The following is an 18,612-nucleotide window of genomic DNA, read 5'->3' as shown; positions in this document are numbered from 1 at the left end:
TTGTGCCGCAACAAAGAGAAGAAGGAGGACCCTTGGACGTGCTTGTCATTCAAGTTGGATTGTTGGAGCGTTTTTAGGTGTTTTCATTCTTTTGTTTTCAATGTATAAATTTGTTTATCTTTGCTTTGTGAGTATGAGGAACTAAACCCCCCTTAGCTAGGGGGAATTCGAAACCATGTTCATGCTTGCAATATGATTTGATTACTTTCAGTGGTGATTCATAAGTTGTGATTTCAATTTACTTATCCATTTGAATTAAAACTGATTTGTGTATGTTGGTTGAGAGTGCACGCTTAATTTTCATGCATAAATCTGATGCTAGGATATAAGGGAGTTTCACCTAATCGTTATGAACTTATATTCACAAGTAGTGAAGGTTGCTCGTCACAATCGTGTTAAGTAAATTCTTGGCATAAGTTCCATGCAATTCATAGTTACAAGTGTTTCATCAATGCTTATGATTTTCATAGCACTTAATGATTCTTATCTCTATTATGCAATTCATGTAGGGAACCAATGGGGAATGCTTTGGGTTGTTGTATGCAATCATCCAATTCAATGAAATTAGGAAAATCTGAGGGTTAATTAGTGCAATTCACAGTTAATCTGGGGCGTTGAGAATTCGTAGTTTATTGAAAAGCAACTGGAAATCGTTTTGTTTGCAAGTGTGTGTCATGTGTGGAGAAGAACCTCCTAGCTAGCCTTCCATCCATTCAATTTACTCAAATTCGTGCAGATTTCATTAGTTCTTTAATTTACTTGTTTTGTTTTCAAATTCATCAAAACCAAAAACCCCTTTACCTTGTTGAGTCATATTAGTTAGAAACTGATTTAGTTTGTGCTTTTAAGTATTTCGAACCAAGTTGAAACCAAAATTCGTCCAAAAGTGTGTTTAGAGTCCAAATCTGCCCAGTTTGTGTTTTTAGGCAGATTTGAGTGTTTTTAGCTTGTTTTGAGTTCTTTGAGTCTAGTTTAGTGTTTATAACTTTGTTTATATGTTTTTAAGTCAATTTAGAGGTTATTAGCAAGCCCTCCTAATCCCCAATCCAGAACGATCCCTACTTACATTCTTTACTACAATTGATACAAGAGGATTTAATTTGTGTGTTAAGTAATTTTTGCACCAAAGTGATATGGAGGAAAAACAGTATTTCGTCAACACTTGGAAACCAATACATTACTTTTCAGAAACATTATTATTGGTTCTTTTTCAGTAAACAGTGAGACTATAATAACCATTGAAGAACTCATGAAATGAAACTTTCATTAGCATCCAAATATTGCTATAACCCCAATTTTTCTTCAAATGGTACATAGCACTGAGTGGTACGAAAAATGAATGACTGAGTGCTATATTTGATAACGAAACATCTTTCTAAAAAGGAAATTGCATTAAAATTCTGAATGCTTCTTGCATACACAACGAACGAGCAAAAATCCACGAGATCACTCTCCGAGTGTTTCTCTTATACAAAAAAATGTCTTCACTTATTTGAAAACCCTTCTGATACGAAATAGTAGTTCATAAGAATACAAGTTATTTCGCACTAGCTTCGGCATTAAGATCATTATACGATTTTTAAAAACTGCGTCCAACTCCCAAACAATGCTGTAAAACATTTATCGGTACACCAAATGCTTACTTTTCCAATATAATGTGGCTCGAAAGTGATACTCCTCAACTTCAGAGGGGAAAAATGTAACAAGATTGATTGTATTCCGGTTTTCCATAGAAATGATCAAAGCGACTGCCCATATCAAGGCTTGAGCGCAAGGGCAAGACCTACCTTTGGGGATGCAGTAAGAGCCTTCGAGTCGTACTCAGCTGAAACTGTTATTAGTGACTTTGGTCTCCATTCACGCTGCCATAGCAAGCCAGCTTTCCCATTGTTGGAGAACCGTGTTTTTACTACATTGAATGGATCAATTACGTGAGAGCTTCCAAGGGTAAAACTGTTCTCGTAGGTGGAAAATCTGTGGGTCAGTTCGGCAGCAACTGTAGTTCCATTTAAGGAATCAACAGCATGAATGTAAGATGCCTTCAATGTCTGTCCTTTGTCCATCCTGCGTCAAAAGAAAAAAATTATTTTCAATTTCAATGCCAACACACGAAGCAATAAGCACAGAGACATAAAACTACTGTAACACTACTTCATGTTTGAAAACACATCCAAGTTCGTCCAATCACAAATATCAAAGCGATTGTATTCCTCTCAACTGCAACAATGAAGAATATCGGGTTTATAAATTCTATCAACTAACTCAAATCAGACTTCATGAAGATTCAACAGTAAGAGCCAAAAACCAAAAATTCCCTGCAATCTTGAAGGCATCATTGTCAGCTCCTGGCCATGAACTTCCGATTTGCTATCATTTCCACTAAAACATATTTTTAGACCACAACATCACCTTCACCATCAACTAGGATGTTTGAAGTCGAGATCCGAGTTCCAACAAACTACAGGTGGTAATTTTCCAGGGCTACAGATTCTTCAATCGTTTACTGCAATCTATGCCATAACTTGAAACAAGAGTATTTGTACGACCTTACACTAAAATCGCTAGAGAATGAGGGGTCCATCCAATCAATTCCCAATTACTTTGCACAAAGATTGCATAATAATGACTTGGGAAATATGATTTGCCACACCCATATCAGACACATGAAAAACACATGTCAATTGGTTATAGCATTATACAATTGAGAACACACATGAAAGTATATGAGGGGTGCACCAGGATTTCAAGGAAAGCCACGGAATCATACAGACATAAGCTATTAGAACTGGAAGAAAGATAACAAGAATAATTACTTCTCCAAACAAGGAAAATGAGGTTTCATCAAGACTTACAGCAAAAGCGCTGCAGAGAAATCTGGCTTGTTATAGCTGATCCCAGCATTGTATTTGGTCAACAAAGAGGATGTTGTGTCAAATCCAATTTCAGCACCCAAACTAAGATCCTTACTTCCAATTGTCCCTGATAGTTCTAAAAGAGGGGTTGGGTTCAGGCCTATGCTGGAATCAAAGGCCGCATGAGGATGAAGGTACTTCACATCCAGCTACAGTTACATGAAAAAATAGAGTCAAGAAGTGTACCCATAAGCCTGAATTTGACTTTGATCATCACATTATACCATTAGGAACTTCAATTCAAGAATCGCACATACAAACACATCTCTCAAAGCTCAATTTACGACAAAAAAATATTTTTAACAGACAACGAGAATAAGCTTGTGAAAATGAGGTTTCTTGTTTTAAGGTTCTTGTTTTTGTACTGCGAGCAGAATTTCACTGACCTTGCCAGATTTGTGATCAGGTATTCTGAAGCTCAATGCTACTTTTGTGCATGGCAAGACATCACTCAGAGTCACTTTTGTAGCTACCTGCAAAGAATTTAAAATGTAAAATTGAAGACACAGTTGTGGTCAGATAAGGAAGACACAGTAGAAAATGCAAAAAGTGGAGCATAAGGAAAATACTCACAATAACAGTGAGAATATGCCTTTTACTCTCAACAAACGCATGGAAACTCTAAAAATTTATTACAAAATAAAATACTTACATTAGAATAAGTATCAACTTTCACATCCACAGTAGTGTTTCCACTCTTGTACAGAGTGTTTACATCACCAATGAAAATTTCATCCCTCTTCAAACCATTAGCTGTAAGTCCCTGCCAAATTGAAGATTACAAGCCAGATTAGTCGAATAACTGAGTGCTGAAAAATATATCACTAATTTCTAAAATAAAAAAACACATAGCACAAATGTTTCTTAGTCTAAGTCGGCATTAGTTTCTCACATCTCTTAAATGCCCAAATACACATCTTTCCATAACCACTTAAGGAAAAAGTACTTGAAGAATACAAAGCGGGCAGCAATACTAGGCATCACTACCTATCAAAAGGAAAAGAGAAAAGAGCACGAACGTATGTGATAAATGACAAGAAAGAACTGCATATACATAAACTCCAAAAAAGAAGGATAATTAGCATTCTAGTTCTCCAACTTGAACCCACAGACAAGAGTGATGTTCATTTTGAGTAATAATAGGTTACTAGTTACTAAAGGACTGAAAATCAGCATAAAAGTTTGCCAGGATACATAGCCTCGAACTGAGACAATGATGAGAGAGACATGGCAGTATGCTCATGACAAAATGTGAATTATATTGCCACACATTGGCATTAAAAATTTTAACGCTATGTTTGGGTAAGGGACTTCCAAGTCCCAAGGGAGTGAGACCAAGTTGTTAAGAAATGGACTGGAAAATGTTAGATAGAGCCTAGAGGGGATTTGGAATGCCCTCCATGAGCAAGACAAAGACATGTGAGATGGATTTGTAAATCCCTACTTGGATGCTGTCATTTGCAAACCCTCCCATATATCTTTGTCATGCTCATGGAGGGCATTCCTAATTGCCTCTATCTAAGTTTTTGTGATCCATTCCTTGCTAACTTAGCTTCAATCCCTCATCCAAACATATCCTAAAGAAGTCCCAACCACAAGAGAAAAATATTGTGAACGAGAGATACCAATATCCTAGCTGATTTAGGCTCCTTTTGCATGAGGTAAGTATCAGTGGTAGAAAATAAGATGTGGGCACTAACATATCTAAAGCTTCGCGTTTCACATCAATTTAAGACATTATTACAGGAATCTTAGCAAACAGATTCTAGGCATTAATACAATTCTCAGATCTACGCATGCACTCAAACCTATCTTAACATCAGATGTAACTGAATAAAGTAGATTTGCCAATGCTACGCAAACACACACAAGTGTCATGTTGGGTATGAAAGCTTGGATGTATAATCATTGGGAGTTTGTTTAGAGACAGTCTTAAACTTATTAACTATTTTGATGGTGTCCAATATTCGTATTGATTTTTTTACAACAAATATTGGGGGAAAAGTAAGTGAACGTACTACACAACCATCGTTCTTCTTTTCCACAAAGGCTATTAACAAGTATTTGTACTTTATAATAAAAATAGAGAAAGTTGGTGAAAAAAAAACTACAGATTTCTGCCAAGCTATAGAAGAGTTCAATCAAACACATATTATATGTTAAATGTTTCTCCATTAAATCAAAAAGCTAAAATAAAGAACTGGAAGAAAGAATCTCAAATTTAGAAACTGAATTGGAGAATACCAGCCCAGTAGAGCCAACCACCGACAGGGTAAACTTCTGGTCAAAGTTGTAATCTTTGGTCAATAGATCTGCACAAAGACAAAAGGAACTTTATAAACAACTGAAATTCCATTCGAAGTAAAAATACTGTAGCTCAGAAGAGAAAAGACAAACATGAAACAAGAAAGAATAAAATTTATGAGAAGAAAAAGCCATGTGGAAAGACTTCATCTCTGCAATTGTGTGGCTCCAACTTTCGGCATTTAAAATGTTATATTCAAACATTTTTCTTACAAATTATGGTTACTCAAGCGCAAAACAAAACAAACAAACAAACAAAAACCATCTTTAACTGTAATGCGCATGTGGTACAATATTCTAGAGGATAGAGTGTTGGTGGGTTTTCACCCATGCATCCCGGGTTTGAAACTCTCCCCTTCCCTAAATTATTGTAACAGTTTCGAATCCTCCCCCTCACCTTAATAATAATAAAACTTTGAACGAAAATTTTTTTTTTTAAGAGTAATGCAGCAAATCTTATACTCGATACCTTTTGCTCTCTTGCCAATATCTGAAAATGGTGCTGGACTGCTACCCATAGTTACTAAGAACTGGAAAAAAGGTGTCAATCCCTGAAGAAAAAAGTAAGAATAACACAGATAAACTGTGAATTAAGATCATCCTGATACTGACGAGAAATCTATACAGAAAAAAGTGCAAAACTTTGGCTCGATCAATAATAAACCAATGAATTGCTACAATGCACCCGAAAATTATATGTACTAATGTTTGTCTGCTAACTTATATATGAACATGGAATTTTGAAGAAAAGGTCAAGCAAGTCATTTCGGTCCAATCCAACTCACACTATCTCCCAAAAACACAAAAGTAAATCAGAATCCAACATTCTCTCAATCAGATCGGAGAAAGCCCTTCCCCTTTAGTTTTTGCTCACAAACACAGATTACCCAACTCACAGATTCCAAAATCAAAGACATCCACATTGGTATTATCCACTGAACCGATGAGAACCCAGATTACATTAAGCAACAAACAGCTAGATTTGATTCTAAAAGGTTTTGACATGAAGCTGAACAAAATTAGCAGAGCAACAGCAAGATTTAGAGAGAGAAACAGAGAGAGAGAGAATCAATCTTACAGGGATAGAGCAGATCGCCGCCGTCAAACCCCTGAAATGACCGCTTCAGGAGAGAGAGATAGAGAGTAGTGAAAATCGAGTGTTATGGGTTTTTGCGGGAGTGAGAGGCCCAGGGTCAAAGTCGCGAACAGCAACCGCGGGTTTCTGATATAAATTACCTGCTGGTGAGTACAGACCAAACGGCTCATGTTTGAAATTTGATTGGAGGATAGGAACACGTGTCACGTTACGGAGTGTGAGTGGTGAGTGGAGGTGGGTTAGTCAATGGGCTGTGAGAGAGGGATATTTGACTGCGGCGTGGAAGGCATTTTTTCACCAGAAACACAGGAGTAAACGGGTAAAATGGCGTGGATGGTGCCACGGATTCGGTGGGCCGCGAGATTATATAACGGCATCTCCGACCTTGAGTTAAATCTAAAATTTAAGTTTTAACTAACTAATTTCTTCTTCAATTGTTGGGCGTAAAATGAGTTTTGGGTTAAAGCCTAAAATTCAGACAAATTTAACCTAGAATTCCAATCAGGGTTAAAAAAATGTTTACCTTATGCGTGCATGGGCATCTGCAGAATAGTAGAGGACACAATAAGGCGACATGCCCAACGCGCGATACGTGCAAGGGCTAACAGGAAGTGGGGCACGCCCTTGATGAGAATGTCTAGCTAACCAAAACGAGCTCAACAGCTCTTTTCGATCTGACAGTTTTAATTATTGGACTGTTGGTTGATCTAAAGGTCTAGATTCAAATTTAATTTTTTAAATACATTAAATTCAACGGTTGAGATCAAATATGATTAAATCTAATAGTAAAAAAAAATATAATGGATCAAAACTAACCTTTCTAGAAGGCCTTATTCCTTGTCCTGGCGCCCCAAACCCTTCTAGAAGTTCTAGAAACCTGATTCTATTCTCCCTATTTCCTTTGGATTTCTGACTTCTAGAAGACCCTTTTCCTTCAAGGATTGTGTATTAATTTCCTATACAAATTAGGCCTTCAAAATCCTTTTCCTTTGCTACCTTGTGCCGTGGGTTTTTAACCAACCCTTGCCGCTTAAATCATTCACCACCCTCTACCATATAATTCTACACTCATACATCCCTCAAACACATTCACCCCTTATTGTGCCGTGAGTATTGCAAGGAAGGAAGGAGAAGTAGCTACCTGGTGCCGTGCCTAAGCCCACGCCTTTGGGATCATTGGAGCGTTTCTAGGTGTTTTCCATCTTTTATTTTCAATGTTTAATTCAAGTTATCTTTGTTTATTTGTGAACATGAGGAACTAATTTCTTTATAGTTAGAGGTGAATTCGAAGCTAATGATCATATGTTTTATATGAATTGATTTCCTCCAATTATTGTTTCATGAATCGTGAATGTGGTTTGCTTATCTGTTTTATTAAGAACTTGTTCTTGTATTTTAATTAAGGTGGCCAACTTAGTTTGCATGCATGAATTTGATGCTAGAGTATAAGGAAATTTCACCTAATCGTTATGAACTTATATATTCATGAGTAGTAAAAGTCGCTAGTCACGATTGTGTTAAGTAAATCCTAGGCAAGAGTAACATGCTTTTCATAGTTATGAATGCCTCGTCAATGCTTATGGTTTCCATTGAAATTAATGATCTTTGTTAAGTGTTTCTATCATGTGTATTCCATAGTTAGGGAACTTGATAAAGAATAATTTGGTTGTGATGCGTTTTCCATTCAATTCAATGAATCTAGGGAAATCTGAGAATTAATTAGTTCAATACAATTAATTTGGGGCATTGTCATTCAAGGTTTATCGAAAGAATAATTGGAAATCAATTTGTATGCATATGTCATGTGTGGAGAAGGAACCCTCTAACTAGCATTTCACCATTCTATTTCATCAATTTTGTGTCTTCTTAAGTTTGTTTTACAAGTTTCTGTTTTTAAGTTTTAATTTCGTCAAAACAAAATCCCTTTTTCTTAAGTCTTGTTTTTAGAGTCAAAACCTATTTTCTTTTAGTCTTTTGAGTCAAGTTAAGTCTTATTTTTGTCCAAATCACTTGTTAGGTCTAGAATTGAGTCAATTTCATCTAGTTTTGCTGTTTTGAGTGTTTTAAGTTAGTTTTGAGTCTATAGAGTCTAGTTTAGTGTTTTTGAGTCTTCTTTGTGTTGATTAGCATCCCTAGTTAATCTCCGGTCTAGAACGATCCCTACTTGCTTAATACTACAATTGTCATCAATAGGGTTTAATTTGTGTGTCCAGTTAATTTTCACATCTGACACATGGACAATATATTTGATATGATGGTTTTACCATTGACGTCTTGAGTAGACCACAAATTACCTCAAGGGAATAAGCCTTATCATTAAGCTATACCCGACCAATGATGGCACCAATTCCTTAGAGTCTCTCTCCCTTTGGATGTCTAGCATGACTCCATTCTTTCTAATAGGGATCTTCAGAAAGGCTTGCTGACAAGTTTGCGAAGACTAGCTTACACCATCGAGGACTGCCTATTATAGTATTAAGCCTCCCCTCCCAACTGCCTGCTAGGGTTTAGTCTCTATAAATAGTCAGGTCAAATAGAGAAAATCGGAAATGCCACTTACTATACAGAATTCTCTCAAGTTTTATTTTTCTCTCTACTACTTTTCTGACTTCGCATCCTCTTCGTTTTTTAGGGTATTCGTCAATTAGGCTAACAATGTTTGTTCTCTTGAACGTGGAATTTTGTCAATTCAGTCGTGTGTGAAATTTGCATCTACAATGGTGGTGCCCGCCACCTTAATAATCAATACATGTAATTAACAATTAAAGGCATAATCATGCTTGTATGCACTCAAAACTAAACTTTACCCATTAAATTCAAAGCCTAGTAGTTGTGGTGAACCAAGACTCAACTCAAATCTTAAAGAAAGGAGTAGAGATTTCTTATACCTATGTTGAAACCTCTTTTCATAAGCAAATGCTAATCACCCATGAGAGAGGGCCTTCATTCCTAACTTCTTTGCTCCATGGATTTCTTAGAGGAGGATGGAAGAATGGATTCTCCTAGTTCCCAAGAAAGGAAACTTCTAACTTTCCACACCAAGGAGAGACTTGAAGAAGAAGATGAGTGACTTGGGAAGGATTTGATGCTACTAAATCCCCCCTAAGGGTCGGCCTCCTAGAGAGAAAGAGAAGCATGTGTTTTGCTCTCTTTGCCTCATAAAAAACCCTAATGAGGGAATTGCCATAATTTCCTTTATATAGCCACTTACATTGAGTGGGACTATTGAAATTAAATCTACCTCTCCCTCACAATCTCTATGGCCAGCCTTGGGGTTTTTATTTGGCATTTGGGCCCTTTGTAATTTAAGTTGTCATACAACTTAATGTTTAGCATAAATTGTACTGTTTATATTATTGATCGGATCATATTTATATATATTTTTACTTCGAATTCACTCGTCTTTTCTTAGTTAGTTCCTTATATTTTTGAGCTATTTACGTTATTTTTGTGTTTATAGGATTTGTTATGCAAAGAAAATAAAAATAGAACAAGTAAAATTTTATGTAATAAATTTGTCAAAACTGTCTGTGTAGATCAGCTTTTAAATTAAATTAAAAAAAATATATAATAATGATAAGTCATGATGATGTTTGAAACATCATCATGATGGTTTTGTTTTGTAGAAGAAAAGAAAGGAACGGATGGAGAAGAAGAAAAGAAAGGAATAAAAAAAATTAAAAGAAGAAGAAAAAGGAGAATCCAAAGCGTGAGGGAGCGGGAGAAGGGACTGCCCTTTGGGCAGTTCGCAGAGAGAAAGGAAAGAGCTGCCTTTGCAGCACAAGGAAAGAAGGCAGACAGCTGCCCTTACAGCGTGAGCGATAATAATAATAGGAGGGAGAAACGAATAGAATATAGAAAATAGCGTGAGGGGAGTACGGGAAGGATTGAAGTGAGAAAGAGGAGGAGAAAAGGAGCTGCCCTTCGGGGCAGCTGAAGAGAGCTGCTAGAGAGAGGTGAGAGAGCAGTCAAGAGGTCAATGGGGAGCTGCCCTTTGGGCAGCTCGAGAAGAGCACAGGGGGTGACGCGGGATTGGTGCAAAACAAGACGGGCAGAGACCAGTGACAGAAGATGAGGAAAGACATACGGGGGAGAGAGGTTGGTCAGCACAGCAGAGAGAAGAAGCCAAGTCCACGGAATGGAGAGGAGAGCACAGCAAGAGTTGGTCAGAGCACAGAAAGCAGAAGCCTTTTCTTTCGGTTTAATCTTTCCAAACTCCTATTTTATTTTTGTTTTAATAATGTGTAATTAATTTTATTTTGGCTAGAGGTTAAGTCGAAACCATGAATATATTTGTAATATGAATTGATTACCTTCGGTTGTGATTTCATAAGTTGTGTTTTCAATTTACTTATCCGTTCGTATAAAAACTGATTTGTGTATGTTGGTTGAGAGTGCACGCTTAATTTACATGCATGAATTTGATGCTAGAATATAAGTGAATTTCACCTAATCGTTATGAACTTATTTTCACAAGTAGTAAAGGTTGCTAGTCACAATCACGTTAAGTAAATTCTTGGCAAGAGTATCATGCTTTTCATAGTTACGAATGCCTCGTCAATGCTTATAGTTTTCACAAAGTTTAATGATCTTTGATTGTATCTCTATTGTGCTTTTCACGTAGGGGACTTTTGAAGAATGTTTTGAATTGTTGTATGCGTTTTCCCGTCCAATTCAATAACTTAAGGAAAACTTGAAGATTAAAAAAGTGCTGTTCACGGTTAATCTGAAGTGTTGAGATTCACAATTTATTGAAAGAACAACTGAAAATCAATTTAAGTTGCATATGTGTCATGTGTGGAGAAGAACCCTCTAGCTAGTCCGTCATTTATCATTTTACCTTAATTTCATGTTTTTGTCAATTCTGTAATTTAATTAAGTTTAATTTACTTTTCATCAAAACCAAACACCCATCCATTATTAAATTATATTATTTAGTTAGTTTTCTTTATTGTTAGTCTTTTAATTTAATTTCCGTCCATTTCAGTTCCTAGTGTTTAATTTAATTGTTTTCATTATTTTGAGTCATTTTAAGTGTGTTTCGAGTTATTAGAGTTTTTAGCCTAATTTTATGTCCTTGAGTCTTATTTAATATTTTTAAATTAATTTAGAATAGATTAGCAATCCCTCCTAATCCCCGGCCTAGAACGATACCCTACTTACATCTATACTACAATTGTCAAAAAGAGGGTTTAATTTTGTGTGTTAACTTATTTTTCACATCAAATTTTGGCGCCGTTGCCGGGGATTAGCAACTTTGCTAATCCTTTTATTTTTGTTTTTGTTTATGTTTATATTGGTGTTTGTGTATTTTACTTTTGATATTTGATTTATTTTTCTTTCTTTGATTTTAGGTTCAAATGGAGCCGAGGGAAATTTAAAGGAAAGATGCGTCCGGCTAAAGACGTTAAATCAAGCGCTTCTTGGGAGGCAACCCAAGCATTCAACGAAGAGAGACTTTGGAATCGCTAACCCAATCAGATTTGCATTTTTACACCCTTATCTTTAATGCTTTCATTTTGTCTTGTTTAGTTAGTTGTGTTATTTGTTTGATTTCTGTGAGTTTGTGTTATTTAGTTTAAGTGTGGGGGAAGGTTAACCAAAGTCTCTTTACATTAATTTAAATTTAAAAAAAAAAAAAAAAATTTAAAAAAAAAAAAAAGATAAAATTTAAAATTAATGATAAAAAAAATAAAAAAAAAAAAAAAAAACAATTAAAAAAATCAAAAAAAAAAAAATACATAAAAAAAAAAAAAAAAAAAAAAAAAAAAATGCAAATATTTTACAATAATGTAAACTAATAGTATTCATTGGTCGGGTGGTGCTTCAGTAGTAGGCGGGGCTTCAGCAGTCGGCGGGGCCACAGAAGGAGGAGGCAGCAGAGGTTGATCAGTTGGAGCTTCACTACGCGGTGCCGCTCCAGAAGACGAAGGCAGATGTTGTTGGAACAAACCCACAAACCTCCGATGATCAAGTAAAATTTGACCATCGGTGTCCTGCATCTGGTCAATCTTCCTCTTCATGCTGGTGGCATAGCTGTGTGCGAGCTTGTGCAATTCCTTATTCTCATGCTTGAGCCCTTTAATCTCTTGCTTGAGACTCTGTATTTCAGCCACCAAGGATTCAACGTGACGGGTTCGGGCATATAGGCGTTGGGCCATGTTGGATACGGAACCCGCACACTGCACACTGAGAGCCAGAGACTCCTTGACTGCCAATTCATCAGACCGCCTTGCGAGCAGTCTGTTATCTCTGGGAGTGACAAGGTTTCGGGCCACCACCGCAGCTGTCATATCATTTTTTATCACCGAATCCCCCACGGTAAGGGGACCGGTAGGGGATATGAAGGATGGCCGCCATATGTTGTCTGGTGAAGGCGGAGCTGCCTCTTCACCAATGTTCAAGTCAAAACGACGATCAGAAGGGCCAGACATTTTTCAGAGGTGGTAAAGAATGAAGAGAGTTGGACTGATCAAGATTAAACAAGTGCAAGAAGGGAGTGTTTACAGGAGGGAGCTCAAGTGTGTTGTGGAACAAGCTTAACGTCTCTATAAAAAGGAAGAAATCAAAGAGGCGCTCCTCAGAGAAGCGTCCTCTCGCAAATCGAAGAGTCGGGGCTCCGTTCTCAAACGTCTGATTCTTTTCTCAAAAGAGGAGTTTCCTTTCTCAAAAGCCGGATTCTTTTCTCAAAAGAGGCGTTTCATTTCTTAAAGGCTGGGCTTGCTCAGAAACCACGAGCCGAACCCCGGATTTCAAAAGATCAATTTGTCCAGACGTGTCGTCACTTGTCACACGCAAATTGCTTTGCGGAAATCTCGGGCAATTTGTCGAAGCACCAATTCAGAAATCGAAGAGGGAAATTCAACAGTCAAAGACACGCTAGCTTTCTCAAAAGCTGGGCTTCAACCCACGGGAAAATCTTCTTTTCCAGATTTATCCGCACGTGTCACATGCTACCTCTACAATCGACGATGCTCAGAGCTCGAAGCGCCGATTACAGATATCAATGAGGAATCAACTTTGCGGAAATTACGGGCAGCTTTGTCAGAAAGCGCGTAATTTGTATTCTTCACCCATCCACCGGCTGCCGACACTAAGTGAGAGAACAGTTCCGGTTGTGAAGACAAGTCCTATAAGTTTCTACCTTCGCCTTCCACAGCAAAAGCACACTCTCTCAGCACACCCTCTCAACACCTCTTCATCTCCGAAAATGCATTCCCAAAGAATCCTCTCGAGTCACTCTGTGTTCCTCATTCCTTGGGATACTCCTGCGAACAACCCATTCAAAGCAAAAGTATTTCATATCATAAAGGTTGAAAGCAAGAGTATCTCATATCATGCTTTCTCCATGTCCTTCTCCTTGTCTTTGTTTTCCGACAAGGAGAAAGAGAGCAATCAGCCAGCATTTGGTATCAATCTTCCAATCTGGAGCCAACTGCCTGGAACCCTTTCCTGATTGCTTACCTAGCCTTGCTCTCGAGTACTCATCTTCATCATTTTATGCTTTCTCTTCGTCTACCACATCTGCCTGGGGGACAGTAAGGGAAGTGAAAATGATACCTCGAAGCATGTGGAGATAATTCAGCTAGGGACAAGGAGAAAGAGAGCAAGAGGTGGGCACTTGGAAAGATTGAAGAAAGAAATAAGGACCAACACCTTTCCCTCGTGCCTGCCCGTTGTGCAGAAGAAACAAGCAGAGAAGAATGCAGCTTGCACAATCATCCCAGCGGAAGGAGTCCGAACTGAGGAACTAGAGAAGCTGCCACATCTGCTTGGAGAACAAATAAGGAACTGCAACATAACCAAAGAGCAAAGCTTCGCCGTACAATATCATAAAATCATCACTTGCAAGTGAAAAGCTAAGTGTCACCCTGTTCAAGAGGAAAGCTGTGGAAAGTCAACAAGCACGACCAATGATTACTTATTAGTTTTATTCATTATCTTTTATCGTAATTTTCAATTTTTCGTTTGCAATTTTTTTTTAATTAATTTTCTTGCGTACTTAACTGAATTATTTCTTTTCTTTGCAGGAACTTTTGGTTATTTCCACACTTGAAGTTGATTGCAGAATTTTAGCTTGGGGGTCATCGCTTGATTTTACTGCAAATTAGGGAAGTTTTCAGTCCAATTGCTTTATTTTGTTTTTTTATTATTTTGTTTATTTTATTTATTTTTGCATTATAGTGTTTTCTGACATTGGGGACAATGTCAAGTTTAAGTGTGGGGGTAGAAATCTCCAGAATTTCATTTGTCTCTGTGTTGTTGTTTTTTTTTTTTGTGTTCTTAATTAGTTTTGTTTTCTTTTAAAAAAAAAAAAAAAAAAAAAAAAAAGTTAAAAAAAAAAAAAAAAAAAAAATCGGAAAATTTAAAAATCCAAAAAAATATTGTCTTGTTTCCCTTATTGTTCTGAATCAGATTTTTGTTAGTTTCCCGACCCAATGATATAATTGGATCAAAAATTTGAACCATGATCATCAAGAACTTAGTTAACATGTGTTTGGTGAAATTCCTAATTCTCTTGTTAGTTTTGTACATGTTTGATCATCTTTGAAAAAACCAAATGCACATAGCCTTGTTAATATGAAACTAAAGTATGACTTAAAGCTTCATATGTGAATTTAGTGACCATATACATCCTATGTGAGTTTTTGAGCCTATTGAAAGTGTGCATTTTTCATACACTCCTATTCTTTCATGTGTGATGAACTTATGTGAGATACATCTCTAGAACTTGCGTAACGATCTTTCGAAATGTTTGTCATTGATTGCATGAACTTGGAAATGATAGAGGCATTAGGTTTACCACTATGGCCCAAATAACCATGTTTCCCAAAGAAAAATGATATCATTAGATTGCCAATTTGAGCCGTATTTGTTGAACCTTTTGTTTCTTATCACCAGATATGTCTACCCTTATACCTGAAACATTTTTCCTTACCATTTCCAAGCGAGCAATGCGAGATTGTCTTATGAGAAACGTTTGTGAAATACTGTGAAGATGTTTGGCAAAAGAATAAGTGTGGGGGTATTTCATGTTTGTGAATTAAAAAAAAAAAAAAAAAAAATAAATAAATAAATAAAAAAAAAAGAGAAAAGAAAAAGAAAAAGAAAGATTGTATACGAAGAAAAAAGAAAAAAAAAAATTGTTTTTCAAGTTTCAGTTTAAGGGTGTGATTGGAGGTTTCTGAAGAATCGTTGGAGAGCTTGAGTTCTTATAAATCTAGACAAAAGAATTGCTTGCAATGTAGCTTGGAACTTGTGTTTTCCTATTCTTTCGTTTCAATAACCCTATCCCTAAGCCTCATTACATCCAATAAAAGTCCTCTTGATTTAAGTTTTGCAATTATGACTGTGGAGAAATGATCTTTATGCAAGCTTATGGTAGAAATTTCACATTTGTTTCTTTGAGCGAAACACATTAAAACTAAACACATGTGTGATTGAGTGCATATCCAGTAAGAAGGTCGCTAGTTTGCATATGATGATTTTAAAAATAAAAACTTGAAATTGCATTAGCATGGCTATCAAACACACTACATTTCAAGGATGATTTAAAAATTACTGCTAATATTTGAATAAGGAAGATGAACTTGGATTAGTTCCTTGATGCTAGCTATGGTTCTTGATGATTTGTTTTCTTAAATGAATTTCTATGAGGGTCACATAGAGGGAAGCTAATTTTTTTTTTTGTTACTTCTTGTTCTTATTTTCTTTGTTTTGCTCGAGGGCTAGCAAAAGTTAAGTGTGGGGGTATTTGATCGGATCATATTTATATATATTTTTACTTCGAATTCACTCGTCTTTTCTTAGTTAGTTCCTTATATTTTTGAGCTATTTACGTTATTTTTGTGTTTATAGGATTTGTTATGCAAAGAAAATAAAAATAGAACAAGTAAAATTTTATGTAATAAATTTGTCAAAACTGTCTGTGTAGATCAGCTTTTAAATTAAATTAAAAAAAATATATAATAATGATAAGTCATGATGATGTTTGAAACATCATCATGATGGTTTTGTTTTGTAGAAGAAAAGAAAGGAACGGATGGAGAAGAAGAAAAGAAAGGAATAAAAAAAATTAAAAGAAGAAGAAAAAGGAGAATCCAAAGCGTGAGGGAGCGGGAGAAGGGACTGCCCTTTGGGCAGTTCGCAGAGAGAAAGGAAAGAGCTGCCTTTGCAGCACAAGGAAAGAAGGCAGACAGCTGCCCTTACAGCGTGAGCGATAATAATAATAGGAGGGAGAAACGAATAGAATATAGAAAATAGCGTGAGGGGAGTACGGGAAGGATTGGAGTGAGAAAGAGGAGGAGAAAAGGAGCTGCCCTTCGGGGCAGCTGAAGAGAGCTGCTAGAGAGAGGTGAGAGAGCAGTCAAGAGGTCAATGGGGAGCTGCCCTTTGGGCAGCTCGAGAAGAGCACAGGGGGTGACGCGGGATTGGTGCAAAACAAGACGGGCAGAGACCAGTGACAGAAGATGAGGAAAGACATACGGGGGAGAGAGGTTGGTCAGCACAGCAGAGAGAAGAAGCCAAGTCCACGGAATGGAGAGGAGAGCACAGCAAGAGTTGGTCAGAGCACAGAAAGCAGAAGCCTTTTCTTTCGGTTTAATCTTTCCAAACTCCTATTTTATTTTTGTTTTAATAATGTGTAATTAATTTTATTTTGGCTAGAGGTTAAGTCGAAACCATGAATATATTTGTAATATGAATTGATTACCTTCGGTTGTGATTTCATAAGTTGTGTTTTCAATTTACTTATCCGTTCGTATAAAAACTGATTTGTGTATGTTGGTTGAGAGTGCACGCTTAATTTACATGCATGAATTTGATGCTAGAATATAAGTGAATTTCACCTAATCGTTATGAACTTATTTTCACAAGTAGTAAAGGTTGCTAGTCACAATCACGTTAAGTAAATTCTTGGCAAGAGTATCATGCTTTTCATAGTTACGAATGCCTCGTCAATGCTTATAGTTTTCACAAAGTTTAATGATCTTTGATTGTATCTCTATTGTGCTTTTCACGTAGGGGACTTTTGAAGAATGTTTTGAATTGTTGTATGCGTTTTCCCGTCCAATTCAATAACTTAAGGAAAACTTGAAGATTAAAAAAGTGCTGTTCACGGTTAATCTGAAGTGTTGAGATTCACAATTTATTGAAAGAACAACTGAAAATCAATTTAAGTTGCATATGTGTCATGTGTGGAGAAGAACCCTCTAGCTAGTCCGTCATTTATCATTTTACCTTAATTTCATGTTTTTGTCAATTCTGTAATTTAATTAAGTTTAATTTACTTTTCATCAAAACCAAACACCCATCCATTATTAAATTATATTATTTAGTTAGTTTTCTTTATTGTTAGTCTTTTAATTTAATTTCCGTCCATTTCAGTTCCTAGTGTTTAATTTAATTGTTTTCATTATTTTGAGTCATTTTAAGTGTGTTTCGAGTTATTAGAGTTTTTAGCCTAATTTTATGTCCTTGAGTCTTATTTAATATTTTTAAATTAATTTAGAATAGATTAGCAATCCCTCCTAATCCCCGGCCTAGAACGATACCCTACTTACATCTATACTACAATTGTCAAAAAGAGGGTTTAATTTTGTGTGTTAACTTATTTTTCACATCAATTATACCGAGGACTACATTTTCTTGTGATGTTTTGTTGCACTTAAATGAAAGAAATTACATGGTTTTGTGTTTTGATGGCCAACTTGGTGAGATGAAAAAGTTCCTATTATTTTCTTTAATGTTTAGTCAAATGTGTGTGATGGAGCTATATTTGGTATAAACCACTTAATTAAATTAGCAACAATTTGTGGTTTGGCATATTGTCTATGTGCCATTGAATTAGTGATACATTTCCATAATGTAAATGTTATGCAGGAGATAAAAAGAAAAGTGGCAAATGCTTTTTCCTTGTCCTTTCATCAGCACGTGACATTTCAAGTTATTCACTAGGAAGGCCTAAAGCCTTATCCACACATTTGTGCCACCACCAAAAAGGGGATTTTCTCTCCTAACCTCCAGGAGCAAGTCGCCGGACAATTGCAATGAGTAAAAAAGAACTCCAGTTGACCAAAATTGGAGAGGGACGAAACCCAAATTCTCATTTCAATCACTAGTTTGTGGGTCTTCATTGAAAGCATGATATGGCCAAATTTGGTTTATTTGGGCTGCTTCTTCCGTTGGATTGCAGTGGAGGTTTTGTTTTTCCAAATTTGTTGGAAGTCGAATTGGGAGAGTGAAAAGGCAACATGGGGCTGGCTGCAGCAAAGAGATCTGAGGCAGAAGTGATGTTGATAG

At 36.4% G+C, this 18,612-nt stretch overlaps 1 protein-coding gene across 1 annotated transcript; it reads right to left on the bottom strand.

Annotated features, from left to right (window-relative positions):
- Positions 1-1,372: 1,372 nt before the first annotated feature.
- LOC103427257 (mitochondrial outer membrane protein porin 4) lies at positions 1,373-6,464 on the bottom strand. The gene is made up of 7 exons (XM_008365324.4): positions 6,295-6,464; positions 5,686-5,767; positions 5,157-5,224; positions 3,565-3,675; positions 3,299-3,385; positions 2,853-3,061; positions 1,373-2,064 (listed from the first exon to the last, which is right to left on the bottom strand). The coding sequence occupies exons 2-7, from the start codon at positions 5,732-5,734 to the stop codon at positions 1,758-1,760; spliced, it is 831 nt and encodes a 276-aa protein (XP_008363546.1). The 5' UTR covers positions 5,735-5,767; positions 6,295-6,464; the 3' UTR covers positions 1,373-1,757.
- Between the last annotated feature and the right edge of the window lie 12,148 nt (positions 6,465-18,612).

This window comes from Malus domestica, chromosome 16, assembly GCF_042453785.1.
Source record: "Malus domestica chromosome 16, GDT2T_hap1".
Lineage (NCBI taxonomy): Eukaryota > Viridiplantae > Streptophyta > Magnoliopsida > Rosales > Rosaceae > Malus > Malus domestica.
The sequence above is the reverse complement of the archived record's forward strand: the minus strand, read 5'-3'. Positions and strand labels throughout refer to the sequence as shown.

Coding starts and splice junctions, on each gene's coding strand:
- LOC103427257 (XM_008365324.4), bottom strand. CDS start 5,734: ATGGGTAGCAGTCCAGCACCATTTTCAGATATTGGCAAGAGAGCAAAA. Junction 3,676..5,156: donor TGGTTGGCTCTACTGGGCTG/GTATTCTCCAAT, acceptor TCAATTTGGCAG/GGACTTACAGCTAATGGTTT. Junction 3,062..3,298: donor CTGATCACAAATCTGGCAAG/GTCAGTGAAATT, acceptor ATGTAACTGTAG/CTGGATGTGAAGTACCTTCA.